Source organism: Oreochromis niloticus, linkage group LG6 (genome assembly GCF_001858045.2).
Source record: "Oreochromis niloticus isolate F11D_XX linkage group LG6, O_niloticus_UMD_NMBU, whole genome shotgun sequence".
Lineage (NCBI taxonomy): Eukaryota > Metazoa > Chordata > Actinopteri > Cichliformes > Cichlidae > Oreochromis > Oreochromis niloticus.
In genome coordinates, this window is record NC_031971.2 from 17,167,890 (window position 1) to 17,195,718 (window position 27,829).

At 41.2% G+C, this 27,829-nt stretch overlaps 1 protein-coding gene across 8 annotated transcripts in view; it reads left to right on the plus strand.

Annotated features, from left to right (window-relative positions):
* The window catches only part of fam13a (family with sequence similarity 13 member A), a 50,625-nt gene that overhangs the window by 17,343 nt on the left and 5,453 nt on the right, over window positions 1–27,829 (plus strand). For 5 of the 8 annotated variants that reach the window (XM_019359991.1, XM_019359994.1, XM_005456942.3 and 2 more), the window contains exons 8-14: window positions 2,369–2,613; window positions 8,652–8,693; window positions 13,416–13,457; window positions 13,568–13,762; window positions 14,628–14,832; window positions 23,676–23,835; window positions 26,043–26,108. In XM_019359991.1, the coding sequence (XP_019215536.1) occupies window positions 2,369–2,613; window positions 8,652–8,693; window positions 13,416–13,457; window positions 13,568–13,762; window positions 14,628–14,832; window positions 23,676–23,835; window positions 26,043–26,108 (955 nt within the window). The remainder of the gene's footprint in view (window positions 1–2,368; window positions 2,614–8,651; window positions 8,694–13,415; window positions 13,458–13,567; window positions 13,763–14,627; window positions 14,833–23,675; window positions 23,836–26,042; window positions 26,109–27,829) is intronic. The other 3 variants (XM_019359993.1, XM_005456945.3, XM_005456947.3) reach the window with 1 other exon arrangement.

Genomic DNA, 27,829 nt, shown 5'->3' on the forward strand with positions numbered 1-27,829 from the left:
GTGCTTTTTTTTTTAATTGGCAGATGCCCGTTTTTCTTCTTTTGAAGCTCAAATGTTTATATCAAGAACCACCATTTAAAACATTCATAAGAAAAGATTGTGGCGATTGTGCAAGCAAGAACAGGTATGGATCACGTTGCACCACCAAGTAAACAGAGTTCAGTGAGTAGAGGTTGTTTTGTGGCCAGCCACAGCTTCCTTTTTTATTGTAGCAGGTTCAGATAGAGAAAACACCGAGTTCTAAATATTTCATTTGGCTTTGTTTGCAGTCTTTTGAGATTTTACTCACAAATTATAAGTTAATCCATGATTTAGAAACCAGGTCATATCCTCATTTAGGTTTGTCAGGAATTTTTGGCCTCTTTAGCTCCTGATTTTTGTTCTAAATGCATAGGCCGAAACCAAAACCGGGCATAGAGCAGGATGGATGTTTAGCCCTCTGTTTGATTTGTATGGCTGTGTCTGTATTGAAAGATATAACATGATTTCATGTTATCTTCTGGCTAAAACCGCAGTCACAGAGGCCTATAGGCCAGTCAGCAACCCCTGGCCACAAATGGACATTCCCTGACTAGTTGGGCAGTGGTAGCTGGAAGTTGCTAGGCTGTCGCTAGGTGAAACTGATTTCAACACAAGCAAAGTGTAGCTGTTGACTGGAGTTTGCATGGAAGGCAACACTCACAAACTACTTATTGAGCAATAGAACAGTCTAAAAAACAAACAGAGATTGCTCACTTTTCACAGTAAAAGTTGTACCATAAACAACACGTTTCTAATGGCACAACTGTTTGCAGAAGAGTCACTTCCGTGCAAACCACAGTCTGCCGCTGCAATCCTGTAGCAGCCAAAGCATTCACAAGGAGTCAATTTTACAGCAACAGCCAACTTCCACAACCGCTCTCGACGCAGTAGTGGAATATGCATTTTTTCCCTAGAAACTGGTGGCTGCTATTTAGTCACCAACAAGCTTCTAGCATGATTCATTTTAAATTTTTAGCTAATCCAAAACTGAAGAATTGATGAGTTCATGCCATGGCAGTAAGTTGTTTGTCCATCCTCAATTTGCACGAATCATTGGCTGCTGGTCAGATTTTAGTGAAACTATCACAAAATAGTTAACTAATGGGTCTTCATCAAAATTGTGCTCAAGGTCAAGTCACGTTTATAATTTTATGGACAGTAACTTGTGAATTGTGATGGATTGAGAGCAGGATGACTTTTTGTTTTAGAAAAACACAAAGTTGTTTTATTAAAGACTGGAGAAATGTATTTATGCGTTCATTTATCCATATGGGCGTTGTTTAGTAGTAAAAGAAACATTCAAAATAAAAAACTAAAGATATCTTTTTATTCAAAAAAAGGAAAACACAAAAGTATAACGTAACGAAATACAGTAATATAGAAAAAACAGGCTATGGTAACATCTTACCTTTACCAAACACTGAAGTCCATTAACACAACACCCATTCCTACCATCTCTCACCATGACGTCTCCCCAGAGTGTGATGCAACATGCTTCTATCCTTTGCTAAAAATAAGCTCATGTCCACATTTATTTTCCCCCTTTTCCTCCCCTGCGGTTTTCCTGTGAACGACTGATTTAGCTGAATCAATCACAAAGCTCTGAGGGGCAAAATCCATACCAGGTCTAGCTAAAGAAGTTTGTTCGACTAATAATGTTCCCAATGATCTGCCCATTAAGTGCATCAGTGACTAAATGTCTAAATGGGTTGCTGCATCCATAGATTATTGTACAGCCCATCAAGTTAAACCCCAAAATGGAAATGTTCCTCTGATAATTGGTACAAAGACAAAAAAGCCTTTTATTTAGCTGGCACACGCTTATCTACAGACAAGCCCATTTTAGTGTTGGATATTTCTGGCCATTATCGATAGTTAAGCTAGTGTCAGACCCATTTGATGCTCCCCACAGCCAACCAGCTATTCAGCTTCAGTGTGCATGAGCAGCGAGTGCTCTCCACATGAGCGAGAAGAAAGCTCTTCGGCACGTTTCTCTTTGGTTTACCTGGTCGTGACTCGGAAATGAAAAAGTGTAGTTCTCAGAATGTGGCTTTAATTAGGTTAAGATTCTTTTCATATACAACAATTGACGGCTCACGCTGTTTGTACCCTCTCAGAGTCAGCACGGTAAGGTTTATAAGATAGCTCCTTTTTTCCCTAACCCTTTTCCAGAAGATCCTCGAATGCATGCTTTATAGTTTATAGCAATCTGAGCAAAGGTGTCACGTGTGCGTTTCTGTGTGTTTGATTGTACAGAAATGTTATCGGCAGTGTATCAGTTGCCTCCCGTGCTATCTCATATTTCCCCTCACGAGACCTCTCACCTTTCTCTGCCTCTGTGACACAGGTGAGGAAGGGGAAAAGTGACGGCATGACTCAAGTGGTCCCCCAACCCAGCCTCTCTTCCAGGGCGCCCTACCACGCAAGACGTTTCTCCATACCAATAGTTTTGCCCCTGACCTCAGAGCTAAGGACCCCCAGCGCAGAAGCAATGGAAACTACACCCATGTCTTCCCAAGCCACCTCGGACACCGCCTCCCATGTAGACCCCCAAGACGTCAGCCTCTCTGAAAGCATGAAGGGCCTCAGCAGGTGAGTGTGTCTGGTGTAAACTTTAAAAAAACATTATCGATGGCTATGTGTGATTTATGTTTAAAGTGTCATTTGTGAATCTTGTTTTTGAAATGAGTGTTTAAAAACCCGGCTCATTTACTCTGAAAAATGTGGCCAGCCGCTCTTTCAGTTTTATGACTTTATTAGCATCACAGTATTATCTGCATGATGCTTTATGACTGGTGTAAAATCATGTAACACACACAACCACAGACTTCACTGCTAGATGCCTGCATGACATTATAAGTTACCTTATGGAGTGAAATATGAAGGAGGGGCTCTTTTAGTGGTAAATAGTTTATGGCTGCTGTGTACATATGCGATGTGCTGTTAACCAAAGAACCTGAGCCCGGTGGCAGTGTTCGTTTGGCATGCAGAGCAGCCTGTCACAAGAAGCTGAAACTGGAAACCTCTTGGTGTTAAGTGCCGTCCTGGAATAGCAAGACTGCAGCTGTGTCTGTTGTTGAGGTACCCGCTGCTTTAACTCGGAGCTTAGAGTAGAACTGCGCTTAACTGAACTTCACTCGTTGGCCAAAAATCACTACTATACTAATTAACATTAGCCTTTTTTTTAAACGTGCTATTGTTTATCCCAGTTTTTCTGTTTATGTAGTGATAAATCAAAACTGCGTAGAATTGGATGCGGGAAGTGGAAAAACTGCAAATTATAAGATTTGAGCATGTTGCATGTGATGCTTCCAAGTATTTGGATTAAAAAAAGGTGACGATGTTTTTGGCTTCTGTGACCTTTAGTATAACATTAATCAGTGTCTGAATCTTGTCATCACAAGATCCTTTTACGCGTTACATTAAAGTTTAGTTTGACACACAAACATAGAAACAGAGACAGGCATGCATCCTATGAATGAACAGAAAAACTATTTGCCCCCTTCCTGATTCTTTTTTGGGGAGATATTTGTCATTCTTACGTTTCAGATCATCAAACACATTTTATTATAAGAAAATTAAGTTTTTAAATGATGATAATTTCATTTATTAATGGAAAAAAGCTATCCAAGCCTTGCCCTATGTGAAATATATTCATTAACTGTGAATGATCACATTTGTTTTGTTTTTTTCGGAATGGTGAGTTCAATTTCAGTAATACGAAATCAGGAAAAGGGCGATATGTTTTTCACAGCACTGTGCTGCAAGGGTTTATATCCATATAGCCAAGATCATGCACTATATTAACCCAGTTACTGGAGTCACAAATGCCTGGAATACATCGAAACCATTCTGCGCTTCCAAGGTTGCAAATGCTTTTCTCACCATGTCAGAGTGAGAATAAATCTTCAGGTGGATTTTCCCCGCACCCTAAAATTCTCCTGGTCTAGTTGTGTCTGGTGGCTGATTTACCGAGCACATCCATAATGTGCGTCAGCAATCTGAACTCACTGGTATTTAGTAGTAGGCACATGCGATGTGCCAAAAGACTTGAATTACTTCACCATGTCTAATGCAAGAAAGCAGCAGATGCTCTATAGTCGTGTCTAACAAACTGCACTGTGGTATTTTTTGCGGTGTTTATAGAAAATTAATTTTGCCTTCACGTATAAGTCATCACCAACAAAATGATCATTTTCCACAAAGAGAAATCTGTGTTTTCATGTCTGTAGCTGTAACTCATGCCGGGCTGGCAGCTTGCTCTCACTTTCTGTAGGTATGTGTCAAAGAGGTCTGCATCAGCACAGTGCAGCATATACCACAGCTGGACCTAAACTGTTTTAGGTCCAGTTTAGCTAAAATGAAAAGAAAAAGTGCAGATTTATCATGTCTGGGATACGTTTGATTAAAATATGCTTAAAAATATACCATACTTTTTTAGTTTGCACCAAATTGAAGGTAAAGAGAGCACGACATCATCTAATAAGCTGTGTTGTTTGTTGTTGTATCATATTAAATTTGACACATGCACCCTTCGTTTCACAAACTGCTCCCATCCCGGGTCTTCTTCAACACAGACTTAAAAATCAAAATAATCCTTCTCAGGAGTTCCTGGAAGTAGCTCCACTTGTTGTCCACTTTGCTTTTTTTCTCTTCTGTATGTATCAGAATCCTCCATACACTAAATTTGTTTGCCTCCGGCCCTCACCTGTACCTGAAATATATCACATTAACCTGATTCATCGTACAGGCCACTCTAGCCAGCATAGCAGAGTCATGACAACTTGTTATTCTCTTAGCATTGCATTGTTGCACATTGGGAATGCATACTGGCTTTTCTGTTGAGTTGCCATGGTTCAGTGAATATCATGATGTAACCGCTGAGATTCTTAGAAGCCCGTTGGAAAAAGGTGGGAGTGAGGAACATTGCAGTGTGCTGTGAATGCAGGTTCCCTGTGGCTTAGCAGTATTGTTGGCCGCCTGTCAGGAGGTCCCGTCCATCAGCCTGAACGTCAGACAGCACAGACTGTATTTGTAGAAAGAAGCTGCTGGCTAGGTCAAACTGGTTTTCTAACAAATTGCATACTGGTGTATTTTTTTTTTCCAACACCCATATGAGACAGTGGCTGTCAGCTGTCACTCACACTGTGACTGCCACATGTATTCGAAGATATTTAAGTCCACAGTCAATTAGTTATTCAAACTATCGATGAAATTAATTTTAGAGATAAATAATGATAAATTTTCTTTAACTATCCATTTCAGTGTAATTGCCAAATGTTTGCTGGTTGTAGATGGTCAGACGTGAAGATTTGCTGCCTTTTTCTGAGTATGTTAGCATAAATTGCCTTGAAGTGGCGGTCTTTGTGATTTGGTGCCATATAAATAAAACTGAATTGAAATGTAAATATTTTGCTTGGCGCTCTGATCAGATTAGTGCTTATCAAACTAATAACTAATGACTGTCATATTTCATTTGTAAACCATCTAGACTGAGCTTCTGTGTTACCTTAACAGTGTAATAAATATGTACTGAAGATAAAGGATATAAAGAACAAGCAAAAGCAAAATGTTTGGGGATTCAGTGGAGTCACGCTACATTCCACTTTATTTTTGCAGCACCCACTCAAATAATAGGTTTACGTAACTTACTTTTAAGATTAGCAATGCAAAACACAGTGACGGCACCTCCAAAGTAATGTCATGGAAAATGTTCACGTCGAGATTTTTAATCGTACCTCTCCTGTTGTTGTCGATGTCGTGTGTAATGGAGAAATTTGGGGCGGGGGGGAAGGTAAACAAGGACTTGGTGAAAGCAAAAAAAACTTACAGCAAGATTTTTTTAGGTGAACATCATCTGCTAATCGGGCTAAGTTTTTTGTGGGGGCTTTACACATTTTTAAAAATGTTGAAAAAGCAGAGCGTGTCCAGATTGACCAACTTGCCATTAGTAGCTTTCTGCTCACCCCAAAGGGATCAGGCCTTGTCGGAGTATGCCTACAAAAGCTTCTTGTTATCCCCTCAGTAAGGTAGTGGGTAAGCAGGATTTCCGCTTTTTTCTTTTGCAATTCACAGCGGCAGTGACGGCACGCACTATTTTAATACGCTTGCCAGACTGTGTAACACCCGCTAAGAACATGCGGATGTGGGGGAGAAAAAAATTCACCCGTAAAGCTGCAAAACAATTTGGAAGAGTTATGTAGTTGAAGTACCCCTTCACTAAAACAAGGAGCGTATGCACATTTTCCGTACATTGGGCAATTTAAGAAGACTTTTGAAGCTCAGTAAACTTTGGCCCAATTTGATCGTGCCTGACTTGAAACCTAAATCCTTTGTTTTGAACTTGTTGATATGCTGCCCGGATGGCCAAAGTGGTCCGCCCTCACGTCAACATGCCCGCTGCTTACAATAAGCCAATTGCAGGAACATCACGTAGCAAAGCAGTAGAGTACTAAATATTGAGTGAATCTGATCCACAATAACATGTGCAAGCTGCTGACTAACTGTGCTTGTTTCAGTTTGATGTTTTTATGTATCTGACACTCATATTGAGATATATAAACATTCAAACGAGTATGTTTGATCAGTTTGCTTTAAATCTTTCAATCTAAGGATAGGGAACTTTTGCTGGAGAGATTAGTGTTGGGTTCACCACGCACATTACTTCTTTCTTTTTATAGTATTGATTTACTTCCTATGTAAAGTAACATTATAATACCATTTACTACATGACATTCATGCTACTGTGTAACATCACCCGAGATGTACTGTCAGGTAACTACAGCTACGTCCGCACAATGAAGCAGTGCGCTTGTTACACATGACTGTGAAGCTGGCAGTTGGTAATTAGCTGACATTCCAGGCTTTGGTTGCTTTACATGGCTAGCAGTTGTTTTGCCCGTTGTCGCTTGGAGTTGCCAAATATCATTCACTTTCTTCTGTCTGTGGTCACCACATCACTGCAAATTGCTTCCTGTGTGGACGCAGCTCTTAAAATATAACGTTGAACTTGACGTATTCATGCACAAGGAGAGCATGGACACATCTTAAATCTTTATCTTTTATTTTACTATCACATTATCGTTTCTTTGCACTGTAAATTCAAAATAATGCTCATATTAAACCTGTCAGATGTGTAGACTGCCATCTTTGTTTTCCTTCCCACACAAACTGAGATTTTTTGTTTTGTTTAGTTTTCTTTTTTTTTTTGGAGAAGCGTGCATGCACATGATTTTTTTTAAATAAAAACCACTCAGCAAGTTGAAGGGTTATGTTTATATCAATATTTTAATACTAATTAGTTCAACAATTAGTTTTCCTATTAAATGTCAGATTACCATATTAGATTATATTATTGCAATGTTGTATCTAATAATGATTGTTAACACTGAGAGAGACAGCTTGACTTCTAACTAGCAGCAAAAGTACAAAAGTGCTTTAGTTATTACAGGTTCGGGTAATTAAAGTGTAAGTATACTATAACTAGTGTAATGTACATACAATATACTCCTTTTACAGAGCTGAGTAGAATACAAATACCATATTTTATGAGCCAATTGTTTGTTTAGAGCAGCTGTGAGTAAGATGCAGAGCGGGTTAGCAGTTGTCCTGCAAATTCCCAAATGCCCTTGAGCAAGATGTTGAAATCCAAGCCCAAAGAGTAAACATAGTAAACACTGCTGAGGTCAAGTGCCCTGCTTTTAACAACCATATTTGTCCAAACTTAGATTAGATGATCAGATGGTAAAAGTAGTGACTCATTGTTTTCTCCCTGACTCTCTGTGCAGTTAATTACCTGATTGTTTTGAAATCAAAGTGAAAGCCTGCACTGGTATATTTTATGAAGCAGTTGGAGTACCAAAGCTTACAAAACTATCTGCTGTTCCGTTTTTTATCAGCATTTGGTAAACCAAACCTTTTGTCCAAATTTTGTTTGGATCTAAATATAAAGCACTGTAAGAGTTGCTTACACAGCTACTATCTTCTTACAGAAACATCCAAATAAAGTCTTGAAAAATGTTGATTAATTTGCAGTGTTGATGAATCACAGGGTCAGTTTTATTTATTTAAAATGCCTCATTCATACTAAATGTAATGAACATACAGAAACCTTATTGAGATCTGTCAGCACTTTTTGATTTTTTAAAGGTTTAACATTACAACAGGTCACGTATTTGTACCAATCTTTTTTTTTCTTTCCTTGTCTCAGATAATAAAGAACTGAGCTCTGCTTAAGCAAACAAAACCAGGCAATTGTGAAATTTTTTAACCAGGATATGAAAAAGTTAAGCAACCTCAATATTAGTGCCAAGATTGAGTTCCTCTTATTGTTGCATAATTTCATCATGTGTTTCTGGCATACATGCAGCAGCAGCAGTAGCAGCCCAGCCTATATTCCAGAGCAGCACATAGTTCTCTTGGTTCATAATAATTACCCGAGACAAGTTCCACAAAGGCACTGATCTGTAGCACTGCATGGCCATTATTCTGCAGACAAAAGCCAGTCTTGTGCATGTCCTTTTTTTAGCTGCAGGGAAATCTACTGTTGTGTGGGGAAATGTAATGTTTTGATCTCACAGGACTTTGCACATCCTGCACACTAATTAAGTCTGCTTGTTTTCATATTTCAGCTCCCAAGATGAAGACAGACCAGTATCTCCTTTCTACATGAGGTAGGCCTCCTGTATATGTGTTAGAAAGCAGGCAGGATGGGGACAGACTGTGTTGTTTTTGATCGGAGGTGTGGGGGAAGTGGCTGCGTGCTGCCTCAGTGCATTATCGTCAGAAACAATGAAGCTGCCGGTGAGAGGGGCAGCAGGGCAGCATGCACATGCAACAGTTTGCTCAACATTGTTTGGTTATTGTGGCAGAGGCAGCACGTTATCAGAAACACCAGCCAAGTAGAGGACACAGCAAAAGACACTGTGTTCATAGATGGTGTGCTGATTACAGATAATGAACACATACGTGGACTCTTTTTTAAAGTATATTTAATGCCGGCAGATATTTTGCAACAGCTTCCTTGTATTAATTCATGCCAGTAAAAAATCTTGAATAGTTTTATCCTCCTAAATGTGAGGATTTTCCTTTCTCAGCATTGTTTCTTTTAAAAGTCAGGATAACAATTTAGAGATAACTGATGGTGACAGTAATCTTTAGTTGCAGCAGTGTTGTTTCTCTAAATGACACAGATCACCTATAAACTCTTCCCATCCCCACTCACTTGTCATGAGCAACCTCTTATTTACTATTCATGCTCACGTTCATTGTGAGTAACTCAATTTCCTACTTGTACACTGTCACATACACACATCTAGTTGGAAGCACAGTTGAGCTGTCTGCTGAGGTCTACATGCAGTCTGTCACATACAAAGGCTCTCAGACTGCCACTTAGGTGGTTAACCTCAGCCAAGTCAAACTGGATATCAGATTGATGTATTTTATTTTATTTTATTTTATTTTATTTTATTTTATTTTATTTTATTTTATGTGTGGATTGACCAGAGGCTCTGAAGGTCCTGGCTAACATCTGACTGTGGTGTAATACTGGATTACCTGAGCAAACGTTCCCGGTTACACAGTGCCGGGACTTAACTGGCATAAGCTTCAGCTGGGAAAGCTTTGGAGTTGTTCCGTTCCCACTTTTTACGCCTTAAAGACCTGTTGACTTTAAAACACCAAAACAGCCACTGACTAGAGAAACACATTATTTTGGTCTTACTGTTATTTGCGAAGCAGTTTTCTTAGTTAGGGGGTCCAGGGTGAAGCAATTAAATTCAACAGTCCTTAAGCTTTTCTACAACAAAGAGTTGCCCTGTTGGCTTTTTAAACACAAACACAGCAGCACAAAAAAATGCACAATAGGGGAATTAAAATGAGAGACCTGTCATATCGTCACAGACCAGACTTAAAAGTTCAGCAAATCTTACAGACGCTATAAAATTGGAAGTCCAAATTAATGTTTTGAGTCTGCCTGGAACTATATTTCTTTAGGATTTTATGAAATAATGTTTGTTTTTATCAAGATAAAGAAGACTTGTACTGTTCTCATGCCTGTCTATAAAGTAGAAAGCTAAAGAATTTTTCTTGGATGATAAGACCTCGAGGATTACGGCGTTTGGACAAGAAACAGTGAGCCCATAATGCATGATGAAACCACAGCTTTGTATTGTGTCACCAGTGCCAGCATAGATGTTTGCCCTTTTGACCCTATCTTTATGGGGTGTGGCTTCATATTTATTGCACAGACATCAGAATGGCCAGTCAGTCAGTATCACCAGCCAGAAAAGAAGGACATTTCATAAACAAATTTATTGATTCTTAAGAATTTATTAGTATTAGTATTTTAAGTTTGTGAAGGCGTTTCACCTCTCATCCAAGAGGCTTCTAAAGGTGGACGAGTCCCAGGTATTTAATCCCTTTGGAACCAGTCATTGGCCCACTATTGATCATGTGAGTCATCCCATGAGCTGTGAAAAAAGGCATGGATCATTACCACCAGCGGGGGTTAAGGGTGGAACCACCGTGAAGAAACCTTCTTGAGAGGTGAAACGTCTTCACAAACTCAAATGAAGTCCAGTTTCCTTCTTTTCAAGCTCTCAAGACTACCATGATCTGGATGAATGACAACCTACACGGGCATCTTCATTCATGCGTCATTGTCACTTCCTCTTGTGTTTCAGTTATTGATACACAGGCACTTTAAACACAGTCATGGGCGCTGTATTGAGTTACCCTGTAATTCCCACCCTCAGCCACAAAATGCCAGTCTAATTTTAGGCTCAAAAACTGGTCACACTTGAACGCATGTTAAAGTGTAACACACCTTGGTGCTGCATAAACCTTTAAGGTCGTCTTGTTTCCGTCATAAGTAACTGGAACAAACCTGAACAAGACAACTGTTAGCTGACATACAACTTGTTCTCCATCACTCTTCAGGTGTAAAGCTAAAAATAGTCAAACTAAAACAAACGGTATCAAGTTTGTTTGAAGATGAAACACTCATGCTGTAGTTATAGAGTAACAACAGAAATAACTCTCGGTGTACGTTTTTACAGCTGGGCAGTGAAATTTCACACTCACTTTGTTAATCTGTTGTTTACCTGGGCTTTTTGGAGTTTTATATGTTAGAGTACTTTCTAAAAACCCTTGGTAACTTTGCCCATTCATATCCTGGCAGTGATGTTCCTGTTACACTTGTGATGTAACGAGTCGTCCGTGTTGCCCCTCAGGTCTCTTTTTCCCAGAGTTCATGACTAAGACTGTCTTTATTACTCACCAGACAGCCATCCTGTCACATACCAAAGTGGTTTTTCAGTTACCTCTTTAGCTGAAACTAAGTCAGTGGGGCAGTACTCTCTCTGGGAAGCGATGCCATCTTCCTCAGAAAACCGCCGCACTTCTGATATCATGTGCCAACCAAAAGACTGTTTGGCTCGACTACAGCTGCTAGATATTCAGGAACCAAAATCTTTTGTAGGTAGTGATGCTAAGCTTAAATGTCTAAATGTTTAGACTAATGTCTAAAAACCAATATGGATGGAATGTTTTTTGCTGAATTGTTAACTGGAGTACAGCCCACTGTGTATGGTTTTAATTTCTGATCCATATTTAGTTTTTTTAGGTTAAAAGAAGACAAATAATCATGTGTTACTCCATTGGTTGGCTCTATCGTATCCCGAGCTGAATCTGAGTTACAGGATCATTTAGATATAAATACATTTTTCCTAGCTTCCTGTAGAGCTAAATGTGGATCTTTTTCTCATGGGAGAGCACATGGAAACAGTTCAAGCTGAAGTCATGGCCCAGGATGAGCAGACACTAGTACACAACTTTTTTATTGTAAGCAGCCGCAAGCTTAAAAAAAGCCAGGATCTACTGTCATGGTGCTATATTTGCAACATAGAGCATGGCCTTGGTTTGTTAGTCAGAGTGCCATAAATGTTTCTTGAATTATGACAGTCATCAAGTCATAGACCAAATATGTCATTGACTATCTTATCACCTTTTACCCCTGCCTGCCTTTCGCATGGGCCACAGCCTTGGAAGGTTGTAGACAGCTCTAGAAACGTCTGTCGTATTTTAGGCTTAAGTACAGATTGAATGTCCAAAATGTCTGCAGCACTTGAATTTATGCCTTTAACATTTGTAACCATTAATGTAAAGCCAACATTAGTCAGCCACTGAGTCAACCATCCCTTTAACTTGTCGCAGATTTGTTACACGGTAGTGATTTTCTTAACATGATATAACCAAGGTGTTCAGTTTCTGCTTCTGTCACAACTTCCCCTTTCTGTTTTTCCCTCCTTTAAAAAAGAAACTGCACTGAAGAGAAATGTGATTTTGTTTTCAGGAATTTGTATTTGTGAGTAGAGAAACTGAAGATTTAAAAAATCCCATGTGGATTATATGAATTATTTGAATTCCTTACACTTGTGAGTACTTTACAACTTTGTTACTATTACACAGTGCAGCAGGGTTGCTTTTAACCCGGCCCGGCATCCTGCCTTATAGATTTGTTATAGATTTGGTAATATCAGCACATGCCTGTGGCATGTTACACAGCTCCACCACAGTCACCTTCACAGTACACCATCATGCCATTATTATCTTGTCTTTCATCAGCGATCCCATTTCCAGTTGTTATTACTGTCAGCACCACTGTTTATGGAAGATTTCTTTGAGGTCACCCTCATACATGTTGAGGAAGCTGTAGTCCAGGAAAGCAGACATGATGTCGATCTTTGGTCAAGGCCAAAGCAACTTCTGAGGAGAGCGGATTTTTCTTTTGCTGTGCCAACTTAGTCACACAAGTAATGTGTTACTATAATTAAGATCTAACATTTAGCCAAATATGTTTAAAAAAAAGGTCAAAAAGAAACCACTTAAAACCCTTTCATGCTTTTAGTATTAAAAAAATATGTTAATTGCTTTAAGCAGCTAACTGAGGAGCTGTTTAAGCACAAAACTCATTCATCTTGTAACCTATAAAATGTGAGAAAATGGCCCTTTGCATCTTAACCCTACAGTCACAAAAGATCATGTTTGAGATTTTTTATTTACCTGTTTTTTCTCAGTTAGATTCTGTAGATGGGAAAATACTGAACAGAGGGTGTTAAAAATAAAAAACAAATGAAGTCAGAGATCAGGATAAAGGTCCATGACCATGTACTCTGCTGCTGGACTTACTGGTAGCCATGGAAGCCAGCCACTTTGCTCCCCAAGGATCCACTTGAGCTCTGAACGCAGCTGAGTTTACCACTCACCCATGCACATAGATGTCTTGATCACCAAAGGCCACAACGTGAGCCTCGGGGGATTTTCAGTGTTGCTCAGTGACCTATGTAACCACTTGTTTCTGTAGCATTAAGCTTCCCTTCTTGTTTTCCTTTCAGTAACCACCTCTCCCCCGTCCACTGCAGACCTGATGTGGTAAAGTAGGTATAGTTCTGCTTAAAAGAAAAACAAAAAGTAAAAGCTCTTATGAAACAGTGGAGAGTGTAAAATGGTGCATTTCCTTATCTACTTATTGTGTTGCTCCCTGAAGTTTTCTGGACAGGACCATACGCTCAGCAGTGGAGCAGCACCTCTTTGATGTGAACCCCTTAGAGGATCAGCATTCAGACACACACGAATCAACCCCGTGCCCTTCAAGGGTGACACCAACGGCGAGACAGAGACGTAGGCACCAAAGAGAGCAGCAGCATCAGGAGGAGAGCCAGAAGCACAGGGAAAAAAACAGGTACCGTGGGCGTGGCATAATCATGAAGGTGGCAATCGATGTTACCTGCAGAAAGTGAGTGCAACTGGCCTTCGTAGTGGAAGCACTACATCGTGCTTCTGCTCATTTATCATCTTAAAGCAAAATAATTGTAATTTACTTGCCGTACTGACCACTCAAAGCACTTTAACCACACATTCATACAGCCTCTGCCTCACTTACATGGTCAATTTAAAATCACTAGTTTACTCAGCCTGTATGTCTTTGGACTGTGGGAGGAAGCCGGAGTACCCGGAGGCAACCCACGCAGGCACAGGGAGAACAAGCAAACTCCACACAGAAAGGCCCCGGCCAGGGTCAAAACCAGGGACCTCCCTGCTGTGAGGCAACAATGCTAACCACTCCACCATTGTGGCGCCCACTTTCATTATGGAATCCTGACCTCAGAGGCTTCCTGCAGTGATACTACAATGATACTTTCAGTTGATGTTTCAGTTTCAGTAAACAGTGGTGAAGTTTTGTTCTGTGGGGAGAGCTTTAGTGCGCAGTCATAATAACTGGTATCATTCCAGTAAGAAGCTAATCCTTGTTGATGAAGACCTGGTGGAGTCTGAGAGATCAGCGGCACGTGGATTTTGGGGAGTGTCTCAACAGCAGAAAATGTTAATAAGACAGGACAGTAAATAGACTTAGCACAAACACTAAACAGCACATTAGCTGCTTGAGAACATATAAAAAAGGCATCGGGATGACCTTGGGCATTTGGTTTCCAGAAGCATTTCATCTGTTGTTAATCTGATTTAAAACCGAGCAAGGCGAGCAGAGAGAGTCCGATGGAAGGCAGATGTCTTATTTCCTCACCCTTTTCCTTTTCGTCTGACAACAGAGCGCCTTCCGTCACAGGAGACACCAACAAGGAGAACGTCCCGTCGAGCAGCGGCAGCAGTTCAGGCAGCGCGGGGGAAGACATGAGCAGCCGTGTGGACTCACAGGAAGGCCAGAGAAGTCACGCTGAGCGAACCCCCAAACCCAGGAAGCCAAAAAAGAGCCCAACTCTCATGCAGCTAAGCGAGAACACGGCTGCCCACGCAGTGAGTCACACCCTGTACTCCCTGTCTCTTTTCATCTTTATGAGTGTGACATTTTCCTTCCTTCTTTATTATTATTATTAATATTAATATTATCATCGTGAATTCATTCCTCTTTTCCCCTTGTGCACATGGCTTCAGCACATGCAAACAGCTTCTCAAACTAATGTACCAATGATGAATGAAGCATTCATCTCAACTCCCTGCCATCCTTGTTTCTGAGTCACCGCAGATAATTGCCTATTGCAGTTGACAAGAATCACTAAGTGGAGGCTGTGCAGCATCCTAATGGTGCTCTGCCATTAGACACCAGCTTGTAATGTGCAACATACAAGCTAATTGTTGCCCACTCCTTCAAATGTAAAGGCCAATTATGAGAGTGCAGTTAGCTGCTGCTTTTATCTGTTTTAGATGTCATGTGGATACATGAGTCCAGAGGTTTCTTGAGTACTGAGTACTTTTTGAAAATGTAGTAAAATACTTACTGACAGAGATTCTTATTCGGATCATTAACAACAATGCAAAAAGTGATAGGTGGCAGCAGGGAATTAAATTCAATGGAAAGAAAATTCATTATTGATTTAAAAAGGTTGAAGCTTTGGCTGATTATAGCAACAGCCGTGTTTCAACAAAGAGAAAATAGTTTTAAAAAAAAGTTAGTTAAAAATATAGAAATAACCTCAAGTCAGAAATGTTTTGATGATAGTCATACACCAGTTCTATGTTTGTCGGCCACCTTATTTATAAACATTTTAAATACGGCAGTTTAAAAAAATGTATTCTGATAATTTGTTTGTTTATATTCTATTTTTTTTAATAAACACAATTAGCTCGCACTCAGTTTTAACAATATAAAAATATACAGCATAGCACAACAGCACAAAAACTGTAATTTGGGATATTGTTTCCATTAATATATTTTTTTTAAATTTATTGCATTAGATCGTTGCTTGATTCCAAATTAAGCAGCAGGTTTGTTTTGTGGTAGCTGAATGCAGCAGGCATTTCAGTACCTGTGAATAAAAAAAGAATTGATTTAGTGGAGTTTACTGCTACATATATTAACTACATTATAGAATATCTAAGGGTGGGTTTTCAGGACTGGGTAATAAAATGTGGAATTAGTTGATTTTTACAGTATTTTAATGAGGTGAAGTTAATCCAGCACTCTTTGTTTTCTGCCATTTGTCTTCTTTTTTATGTGAGGAGGAAAAAGTATTTTAGTCTCAAAGCTCACATTGAGAGAGAAAGAGAAGAGAGAGGGCTACTTCAGTTAGTTAATGGACATTTGATTAATGAGCTTTACAACTTTGGCAAGTTATTTAATGTCAGTTCAGTTTTTAAACAAGTAAAAATATTCAAATTCAAGCTTTTCAACTGTGAGGAGGAGCTCACATTTTATATGTTAAATAAGTAATTAATTATTTTAATAGTTTATTTAATGGTCTGATTGTAAAAATGACTTTAGTATACTCAGCATTCAGGCAGTGTGTGAAAGCTCTCAAAGTCACAGCAAGGTCATGGTGTGTGGTGCTTGTGGCTCAGACTTGTAGTAACCCGATCTCTGCAGACTTTTGAGTACGACTTCACAGTTGGCTCTTAAGTGACTTTTGCTGATGTAAAGTTGAGCCGCACTGTTTCGTCTCATTTAAAATAGCTTTGTTGAGTTTACACACTCGCACTCAGTGAGCAGAATTCGATAATAGCAGACTGTTTTTATTTTTTGAGCCTCCATGGCTCCTCCTTACGCAACAGTACAGATGACACAGAGTCCCTTGACACACATATGGTGAATACATGATAAGTGGCACCATTGTGATTGGACGGTTAGATGACTGTATCTGTCTCTTTTGGTGGGAACGGCTGTCTCTGTGACTGCCAGCTCTTTAGATCAAGAGTCACTGAACTGCATGCCAGGCGCCAGCTCCCAGATGTCTGTAAGGTGTTATAAAGCAGTATGTTCTGGACTATTTGACTTCTGCGGTTGATGAGAAGTTCAGATTTGTGGTTTTAAGTGAAATTTCTCAGTTATGTTTTAATTCAGTATAGACTTTGTTTCTTGCAGTAAACATCATCAGGCCGAAATTGATGCGTACCCAAGAATCTTCATGGCCTTGGCTAGATTTTGTGGTTAAGTGCTAAATGGGATAGAGTGCTAAGCTAAGATGATCATCTGATACACACTGCACTGCTAAAGCATCAGCATGCAGGAGCTGCTAATCTTTGTGCATCTTTACCGACAAGTGTAGGTGACCAGTATCAAAAATAGCTTTGCACACTCCCCCTGACACAAACTGATAACTGTAAGCCCACGTCAGGTATAACATTCAGCGATCAAGTGGCCTTTATCACATATTTAGGTTTGTTGAGCATTATATAAACAGTCCAATGAAATAAAAAGCAAAAACAAGATGAGCTCATCAGAGCAAAACCTATTAAAAAAAAAAAAAAATAGTTACAAAATAACGCCACTTAGCTAATTACAGTTTGAATGTGTGTGGTTTTAATAGTTCAAGGAGTTTGCTGATGAAAGATCTGATGATAACCACACAGAAACATTTTATAAAAAGGTGACCTCTTCGAACTCCTTTTGTTTTTGCTGTTTAGCTAACGCAAGCCGAGACACCTTTTACCTGAATGCTTGTTTTGCATTGATAAGCTACTGCCTTCCTTGTGACTGCATAAGATGTCAGGATTGTTGTAGCATTTATATCATACGACCTTATCGGATAAGAGCAGGCAGCAAAGATGCCTATGTAAATGTTTATGCTGTTCAGCTTCTTTCCTTCTTAACGTTACGGTTGAGAAAACCAGGACGCAGATGGTCAGGAACACAGAGGCTCTACTAGTTCACCTTAACTGAAAGCAATGTTGTTGAGCAGGTTGTTGTTATACAAGGGAGAAAAGTAAGCAGGCTGGCAAAAACAAGTGAGCAAACCAAAGGCAGAGTCCAAAAACAGAGAAGGTCAAAGAAAAGAGTGGAAAGTTACCAAACGATGAAAAGTCTGGGAAAGGGCATGTAGAAGGGGAGCGATATATGTGCACCCATCTGCCTCTGGATTAAAAAAAGGGGAGTAACATTGATAATTCAGTGCTCTGCTGGGAAGCCCTGAGGCCTAGCATACATGTAGATGCTGCTTTAACACATACCACCCCCTCCAAACATTCCTGCAGACCATGCGCACTCCTCATGTTAACTGCAACCTCCCCCAACAGGAAAATCCCTCAAACACAAAGCCCAAGGCATTGACCTGATCTCTAAACTCACCCCACAACCCGCATGACCTGAAAGACCACAAACACTAAAGGACACCCCCAAAGGTCCCGAGTTGATCTGGCAACACAAGGGGGGAGTGGGCTACATAATATCAGGCAGGTGGTTTTAATATTGTGGCTGACTGGGCTGTCTACTGTGGAGGTACTGTGGGATTAGGGAATAGGTGAGAAGATTTAAGTCAAACATAAAAAATCAAAAGCCCTTCAGCCCTTAGATAAAAGTCCAGTTAATGAAATATGGACATTTCTCTTTGGAAGGTCACCACACACTCTGATTTGACCTGAATCAGTAGATTCAGCTTTGTTTAATAAACATCTAACATGACTACGTTTGTATTTTTAGCTTAAAAAAAAGAAAATAAGACACCCTCCTCTATTATCCGAGGATATCTACTGTTATCTGTCGTCTCCATAGGCACAGTGTTACAACATTTCCTCTTGTTCTGTAAGCTGTGGGCGTTCTAAGGAGGGGCTTAGCAAAGCTTCAACCATTCATTATTTTTCTTAACTGCTTATCCAGCTTAGGGTCACGAGGCGGCAGGGTACACCTTAAACAGGTTCCCAGCCCATCAATAGGCTAACACAGAGCGATACACAACTACACGACTGCGGCCTGTGTCTGAAATTAAAAAATCACTTTAAAATAAACAACAACACATAAACTGTGAAAACCACTGGCTTTTGTTTTGACCAGTGTGATTACTCATCAGTGTTTTTTTGGCTGCAGCACTCATTGGCTTTTGCTGAACTGAAACTCCTGAACCGTTCCACAGAAAATGTCACTTTAAACAAAAGGAGATTTTTAGCCTTTCAGTGAAAGGGGATTCCCCCCACCCCACCCCCCACCCACCAATCAATATTATTACAAACAAATCCTTAATCTTTCTGCTCTTTGAAACACTGAGTACACAAGTTTAGTGGCGCCGTGGGTGTGAACATGAGGAAACAAGCCACCTTCTCCATCTGCTCGTCTCCGATTCTAATCTGGACTAGCGCACTCATGACATGATTAGCATGACTCATGTCGTCAGGAGTGCTGAACCAATATGGTGGCTCTTTTTCTGAGCAGCACAGATGGATCTTAGTCGCAGCTCGGGCCGCAGCTCTGCCATCACCAACGCACTGTACCACAGAGCGGCCATCTGGAGCCGGCATGGCGCTGAACCCTGGAGGCTGGTGCGGCATCCTCTCAGCTGGTGGTTAATGCCCGGGTTGCCACTTGAGCACCACACAACCACGGTTGATCCCGTCTACATGGTGACCTCAAAAGTTTCTAAAAGTTGTGCAGTATAGCTCAGCGAGTCGTGGTTACCTGGGAGAAATATTAGGGAGCCAGTCACCATCTTCTAAAATCCAACAATTTGTTTTTATTCCACTGATATAAATTTATAACTTTCAGTATAATCAGTAGATTATTCCACTAACTGAGGCAGATGTTAGGTGCTATAGTAAAAGAATTTCACTTCCTCTGTTTCACAACTGCTGGACGATCATTTTGTAAATTCCTAACCACTGCACTGTTGAGCTTAGAGTGCTGGTGTTTTGTTTGTCCCCATAAGTTTGTGTACGTCTCGATGTAGCTCGAGTCCCTGTTAACTGGCAGTTCTTCAAAACATTTTGTGCCAGCAGCAAAAGAAAACTGATAGTGGGAAGTGAAAGTCGCAGTGTTTCTCACCAGCTCGGTGCACAGGTGAAGCCGGATTCGCTTATAAGATGACTGCGACAATGTCATTACAGTAACTGTGTGCCAAACACAGTAGTACATACTGTTCTGCACGTTGTACATGTTAGCCTATACATACTGAGAGGATTTAGCCTTTTAGTTGTCAGTGAGTTTCTCTCGACATCGCTTGGAGACGCAGAGGAAACAAACACAGAGGAGTGCATGATATTAGTGAATATATTAATAGGATTAAACCAACGGAATCAACAGTTCTGCTGGTGTGATGCAGAGTGACTGCGGACAGGTGACAGTCAGATGAAATACAACCTGTCGGGTGTGGGGGCCTCAAATTTTTGCCTTCCAATGTGTGGCATGCTAAAATATCTGAGAACCGCTGCATTAACTGTGTGTGTGTGTGTGTGTGTGTGTGTGTGTGTGTGTGTGTTAGCCATTGAAACACAGTTTAATCTTTATTGAAAAGGTCCTTCTCACCCATTAAACCCCACTAACACACCCACAGCCCACACTATAGCACTGTCGGTCTCACCCCTCCTTAGCACCAGCTGCACCTCTCATCATGCTTTAATCATGAGAGTGGCTGTTCTGGGCAACAATATACTGTGTGTGTGTGTGTGTGTGTGTGTGTGTGTGTGTGTGTGTGTGTGTGTGTGTGTGTGTGCTGATATATGACGACTTTAAGCTTTAACATCTGTTATCATGTTTATGTATGATTTTCTGATCAGAGCATTCTGAGGTGATTGTATTCACTGATAGTGATCACTGTGAGCAAATAATCAAAATAATAAAGCAATAAAACAATAAATAATATAGTAATAAATATTAATAATAATAATCAGTGTGCTAAATGGGTGTCAAGTAAATGTGAAGTAAGTGACAGCAATCTCTCTTTTATCAGTTTGATTAGCTGTTCTGAGAAAACAGAACCGCCGCTGTTGCTGCTTCTCATCACATTACATGATAAAAACGAATGAGAGCACACTTCATTTGTCTGACGGCCATCTGCCACACTGGTAACACTTTAGAAAAGGAACATAAAGCACAGTAACTAACAAGGGACAAGTATAGAAGTAATCAATACTCACTGCTACTAAAAACTACAAAAAAAGGATTTTCTTGGTTAAATTACTTTTGAGGAGGGTTCTTTGTTCTCTAAACAAGCCAGCAATCCACGGATGTAATTTAATTTGCTTATCAACCATTCAGTGAATTGTTCTTGATGCACTTGGAAGTGTTGATCATGGGTAATCAGGCTTATCATGAACCAGTAAGGAAAACAAGTTGACCCGCCTGGTGCCGGCTGGTTCAAGCCAGTTTTTCAACAGTCACAGTCACGAGACAGTTCATCTGTAAAGAAAACTAGCTACTCATGGTAACTAGCTGAAGCAAACCCTTATTTCCCTAACAAGTTTTATTTATTTTTTGTTTTTTTAGTCTAGTTAAAGTTTCATTTCAAAATAAGTGTTTGAGGGTACTTAAAGAAAGATGTTTCTGTTATGACGAAACAGTACACTTGTATGAGGAAAGTGATAATGGTAGCGTGTAATGCTCAATTTGCTGCCAACTATAAATGATACATACAGTAAGCTTGAACAGAGCTTTCTTAGAGCACTGGCTGCCTGCCAAACAGCTGACTAGTCTTTTAAGTCCAGCCAGTTAAAATTAATTCGCGATTGTAATAAATTAGTTTAAATGAACAAGTCGCAACATGTTTTCCTTACAGCAGAATTTCTGTGAGTGCTTTTACTGTCAGCTAATCAAATGTACCAAAACAAGCAGGATGAACTAATCAGGCATTGAAAGCGAGCAGAAGGTTTATGACTCTGAAACGTCATTTACATATAAAAGGGTGTGAGGAGAAAAAGGGTGACGTGCTGAAGGCGTTCTGGCTCCTTTGGGGTCAGATAAGAAAAACTACACAGTCATTGTTTGGATTTTCACAATTTTGTGTCCCAGTTGGATTTTATTAAATGTATGAAAGGTCTTATTTAGGTCTCACCTTAATTTAAGATTAAAAGGAGATCATCAGATTAGATTTAACCACTCTCATGTTGTTGTTTTTATGACCACAGGGATTGTTGGGTTTCATTGAAGTTGTAAACACATCCACTGGGACTAATTTGCAGAGCTCATAGGGCGAGCGTGGCTATTCTGTATTAATGTTTTTCCTAGAATACAAGTCAGGATACCCTGCTTCAAAAACTGCCTTTTGTAAATGAAATAATGACGGTTAAGTTTCAGACTTATTAATTGTTCCTTCTGAATATGAACAGTTTACCTGTTATTCAGCTAGAAGAAGACTCACCCACTAAAGAAACAAAAGAGTAGACAGGATTGGCTTCATACAAGCTAACCAAACATCAATTCAAGGAGAAGGTTGTTTTACTAAAAGACCACAGTGGATCTGACCGTTTGTGGGACTCTGTGAAAGCGTCTGATAAGATACTGGAGCCAATAAATACTCACAAATACTTGGGGATGTCACGCATGTGCCAGATGCTGCAAAGGGCCAAACAAAAGTGCCTTTGTCTGACAATGTAAAGAAATACTGAGAACATGTCAGATGATGTGCTGTAGTATGGTGTACTGCGCTTTAAAGGCTTGTGTGTATGAGGGGGGCGGTGTATGAGCAGCCATTCATTCTGTGATAAACTGACGCTGCGTGGTTTGTGAGTGTGCGTGTACTTTGTGAGCACATTGATTTGAGAGCAGTGACGGTAAGCGCGTCGAGGGGGAATTTCTTCTGTTTGACCGTCACAGTCTGCACGTTCTCTCTAGGCACCATTAGATCCTGGTCATATCCTCTGTGGTTCACATGACGTCAGAGCTGTTTCCCACAAAACAGCTGAGGAGTCTTGATAACACCCTGTTTTGGGCCCTGTGCCCTCCACTAAAGCCACAAGGATACATAAGCACATACCTGAGACTGATTATTCTTTCCTACAGTAATCTGTCATTATCATCAACAACAACTATCATTAACCAAAAAACAAAACAAAACTGCATTACACTGCAGCTCTTTCCTTTAAGCCGTCTAGTAGCTGTGAGTCCTGATTTGTTTTCCCTAAAAATAGTTTGGTCCCATGCCTGGACAGATTTAACTGATATGTTGAAAATGCATGAGCTGCCAAGTGTGAGTCCTTTCAACTAAATTATTTACAGTACGGCCCAAGGTTGACAGAACAGCTCTGATCTTGGATAAGCAAAGTGGAATTTTGGATAGTCTCAAATCTAAAAATAGGAAAAAGAGAGAGAGGGTGATGGGTAAAAATGTGGAGTAAAAAAAAAGAAGCAGGATGCAGGAAGTGGATTACACAAAGTTCTTTTGCTTCATCTGATTTTTTTGTGTGCAGAGAGAGAGAGATGGAGGGAGGGGGGGCAAAAAAAAATCACTCAGTCAGTCTACGTGTGCTGGCTCACGATTTGTGCTTTTTCTTGTTCTCGCTTCACGCCCCTCCTCCCTCTCTCTGTTCCTCTGTCTCTCTGTGTCTCCACCACACCCCTCCGCCCCTCCCTTCTGCTCTTGCTGCTGTTAAACAAACAAGTCTAGAGCTGGGCGGGTGGAGAATATATGCATGCCAAGCCAGAGAAAAAGCAAGGAAATCTACCGTGGAGAGAAGAGAGAGAGGGAAAAGAAGAGCGGGAGGGGCGAGGGAATCCTGTGGATGAAGGAGGAGGCGGAGCGAAGCCGCTCCTGCTCTCTAGCAGTCGGCTAAAGACAGATGGGAGGATGTTTTGACCAGCCAGGGGAGCCAATCGCAGCCAGGGAGCAGCCCCCTACATTAGGGCAGGGCTAGTCTGAGGGAGTGTGTGACTCAACTTAAAGAGTGTGTTCACAGGCAGCCTGTTGTTGTTGAGCACTCGTTTCTTTTCTCTCATGGTTGTGCAGACGTTGAAGACGATGAAGATCCAGGAGTCGCTGGTCACTTGTGACGCGGGTAGGGTCGGCGGAGAGGTGCGCGGCCCGGACTCAGACTGCGAGAAGACAAGCTGTGAGGACGTGCCCCGGTTGGACCTGACAGCACTGACTGAGGACAACAACTGGGGAGGTGAGCCTGGAGACCACCTGGCTGTTGCTTAGATGTTTCTTTCCTTTGCTTTTAGTCCATTTACAGTTTGTCTGGACAAAAGGACACACATGTCCAGACAGCAGGTTCAGGATCCTCCACCCCAGGTTGGGTGTCTGGGTCGCAGCTGCACACCTTCTGCTGCCTCATCTGCTCCTCCTCCTGAAGCATGCTGCTTCTGCTTTTCCTGCAGAATTTAATTGTTAAAGATCCTCTTGTTCCCTAGGCTAACTATTTCTGCAGGAGAGACACCAGAGACGTGTTTGTTTGCTTGGTTAGAAGGACTGCAGTCCTGCCTTCATCTCCCATGAGGAAAATATGAAAGTGCAGCAAATACTCGATCTGTGGTTTTATTTAAAGAGTTAACAGTGAGGTTCTAGCAGAATCTATCACCTATGTGGAAAGCGTGTGCCTGTGTGCAGGCTTAGCAGCAGATGACCACTGCTGTTGTTTTCACTCACAAATCAATCATTAAAGGGTTGGCATGGATGGCGATAACAGCGTACCAATCAGCTGGCTGCACAAACTTGGGTTAGGTTTGGAGAGTTTATTGATCACGGCTGAACTGTTAAAGTTCGTGCTCCATTTAGTTGTTGATGTCTCTGCACGTGCCTGAGATGTCAGCTGTACGCTGGATCCTAATTTATTGATCCTGGCTTATCAAGTGGCATTACTGTTAAGAGAATTTGCAAAAAGAGCTAAAGCACTGCGCCATCCGTTGGTTTCTTTCGCCTTCCTTTAGCCGTCAGACCTCTCTCGAGCTTGTTATTAATGTGTTTGTTTTTGCCGTGCCTGCGCTTTGCGCACTCTCAATTGTGTTGTCAGGGTATTGCAAGGGTGGAGGTTTCTGTGTTGAGCAGGGAAAGCCAAGGGTTTTGCTGAACTGTACTCTGGAATGATGGCCAACATGTTCATTCGCACACTGGAAGGACATGTTTCTGCATGTTGTGTTGACATCTTTCTGCTGCGGTGATTGGCTTTGACTCTCACTGCCTCCGCCACCGCTGCTGCTTCCTGTTTGATGCAAGAATCAAAACTGTTCCATGCAAGCAGCCTGTCACTTTCAGCAGCCGCGTGTTTGGAGCATTAGTGGGCAATTGCGTGTTTGGTGGAGCTCTCTAGTGGCCGGACCTCATAGAGGGAAAACACCAGCGAGCTTTAGATTTGTTGTTGTCTCATAGTGAGACAGCTTGTTTGAAGTCATGGTTTGAGCTATTTTGATGCCTAGCCTGGTAGACGGTGTGTTTACGTGCTTGTAGTTAAAATGTAATTTGTGTTCTAGTGAGCCACACTGCAGTGACTTACAGTTCTTTATTCAGTCCATGTGGCGGTTTTACTCATTTGTATACCATCCTTTGCATCCTGTCAATTTTGTCACGCCTTTCTTCCTCTTCCTTAAACTCCCCCCACCTCCCCTCTGTTCTGTACATTGTGTCCTGAATACATAACTAAGCTCGTGGTAACAGGCACGCAGCAGGGCGCCTGCATGATTGGCTGTGACAGGCTGCTCCACATGAGAACAAGCAGAGCAGGTCATGGTGCATGCAAGTATTGTGCAAAGCTGAATTGTATTTCCGTGTAGTTGGCACGATTATTCATCAGCACAGAGAGCCAGAGAGGAATTGCTGCATACTGTACAGAAGGCATACAGCGGGCCATAATGGCCATGTGGGTGAATCAGGGCTTCAGGCAGGGGTTGAGACCTTTGTCCCAGTAAAGTTCTAGCATGGCCTGATATTTGGTGTCCCCCGCCTGTGTGCCAGCGGTGGTGGAAACAACAGTGGCCGATTTTTTTTCAGACAGCGGGAGACACAGTTGTGGATCTCACGTGTCCCACAAGTTCATTAAAGTTTATGTGTCTGTGTATTAGTTTAATTTCCAGTAACTGATTCAGCAGGAAGGATGCCTGCTGGTTCTTATTGTATATATTATTCTATTCTATTTTATTCTACTGTATATGGTATTTTATTTTATTTTATTTTATTGTATTTTATTGCTTTCCAGTGTTTTCTAATTTCTGCTACATAACTTTGCACTTTGCTGTAACAAAACAAATTTCCCACCTGTGGGACTAATAAAGGTCATCTTATCTTTGACTTATTTCTTACTTCTCTTTCTTTGTTTTTCTTCCTTCATCTTGTCCTCTTCTCCTTCTCCATCCCCCACATTTCACTCTTTTGTTCCTCTAGATTCTCCGTTTTGTAACACCCCTTTCCTTGATTTCAAAAGACTTTTCCATCCAAGTTGTTGCGATGGTAAGTCTCCCACTAACATCACCGTCAGTGCTGACTGGCCTTTTCTGCGAGTGAGATGCCAGAGTGAAAGAAAGGAAAGTCTGTCTGTCTGACTTTTACCGCTGCATGGCAACATGCTTGAGTGATCGGGAACATTGTGGCAAAGGGTGGCACGCCTGCGCACACGCACACGCACACGACCTTTAGTGAAATGGCACACCGGCGTATTTTTTTTTGTTTCATTAGTCCAGTTAATCCTCAGCCATCAGCGAGCAGTTGATTTAAAGGATTAATTTCAAATGCCGTGAAACCTTACTGGCCGGCTACACTGCACTAAGCTTGATAATAGGCCTCAAAGGAAGACCTTCAGTCTGACTGAGGGTTTGTTTGCTGTGACAGAGCTCTAACAAGCGAGAGCCCTGCTACTCGATGAACTGCACGTCCGTGGAAGTGAAGGAGGACCCCTCGGGACTCCCGAGCTGGAATTTGAGCTAAATCATTTCTCATACACCTTAACCCACCCCAGCTAAGAAAAATATGCATGTGCGGTGTTGGACTGGGCGTGCATATTTTCCTGGTTGCATACTGACACCTTGAATGTTTACACTGACAGTTGGTTTCCTTCAGCGCTTGTTTTTACTCCCTTTTGTCTGTTTTCTCGGTGTAACGTCTCCTCTGCATGTTTTTCATCACCCGACACCTGATTTTATGGGTGTCTCCTTTTCCATGAAATCTACATCAGAGTTCCTGCTGGCTTTTATGTTTTGAGACATTTCGTAGAGAGCTTCTAAGTTTAAACAATCAGATCATCCTCCGTCTGCTCTGTCGCTCTCTCTAACGCACACGTGCTCGAACAGATGCGCCGTTCCCCTGTCGTCGTGCCGAGTGGAAACTAAAACACAAACTCATCACTGTACCTCTCATCAGGGGTCACGCCCTGACATTATCCCACAGAGTGCCGGGCTTTATTAATAGCCCGCCGATTGTCAGGGGTATCTGCACGGCTATTTTCACCAGGCATAATTATTGCCAGAGTGGAGACTCTGTAACCAAGGGATGAATAGAGAGGGAGAGAGGCAGGGTGGGTGTGTCTTACCCACAGTTTCAGAGCAACATCTGTGACTGCTAAGCCCCAGAGGAAATTCTTTTTATTTATTTTTTTCCCACAGAAGCACATCCAGAACCTTCCACAGAGCCAGAGAGGCTCCGAGATGATGTTAGCAGGGAGAGAAGTCGCTGTCTGGCGTCTTCAGGATGAGAACCGGGGCTGATTTTAGAAATCGAGCCGTGCATGCTGTTTGACTTTCCCAGGACACTTTCACATTTTGACCTCCTATATTTGCTCTTTGACTTCACAAAATATACATATATAACCCGACAGGAAAATATGTGAAATGTGACATTCGGTAGCGTGCCAGCCACCAAAGAGCAGGCTGAATGTGTTCTGATAACAGTGCCCATGAACTCACAGGATGTTTTAGTGCTTTTATATATTATCTTGCACAACATCACACCTGAAAAGTCTTTTTTTGGCAGTGTTTTTTCCAGTTAAATGTCTTCTTGATATTTAAAGTAGAGATAAGTTGATGGTGGTACCTGTTTTGGTTGGCAGAGCTAACGAATTTAAGAAGGCTTTTCTCAATGCGGCTGGTTTTCCAGCATCATATTGTCCCAACGTAAAGGACTTTCCATGCATGAATGTGCCGATGTGCTGACTAATCTGTTGTTTTTTCACATTCTCT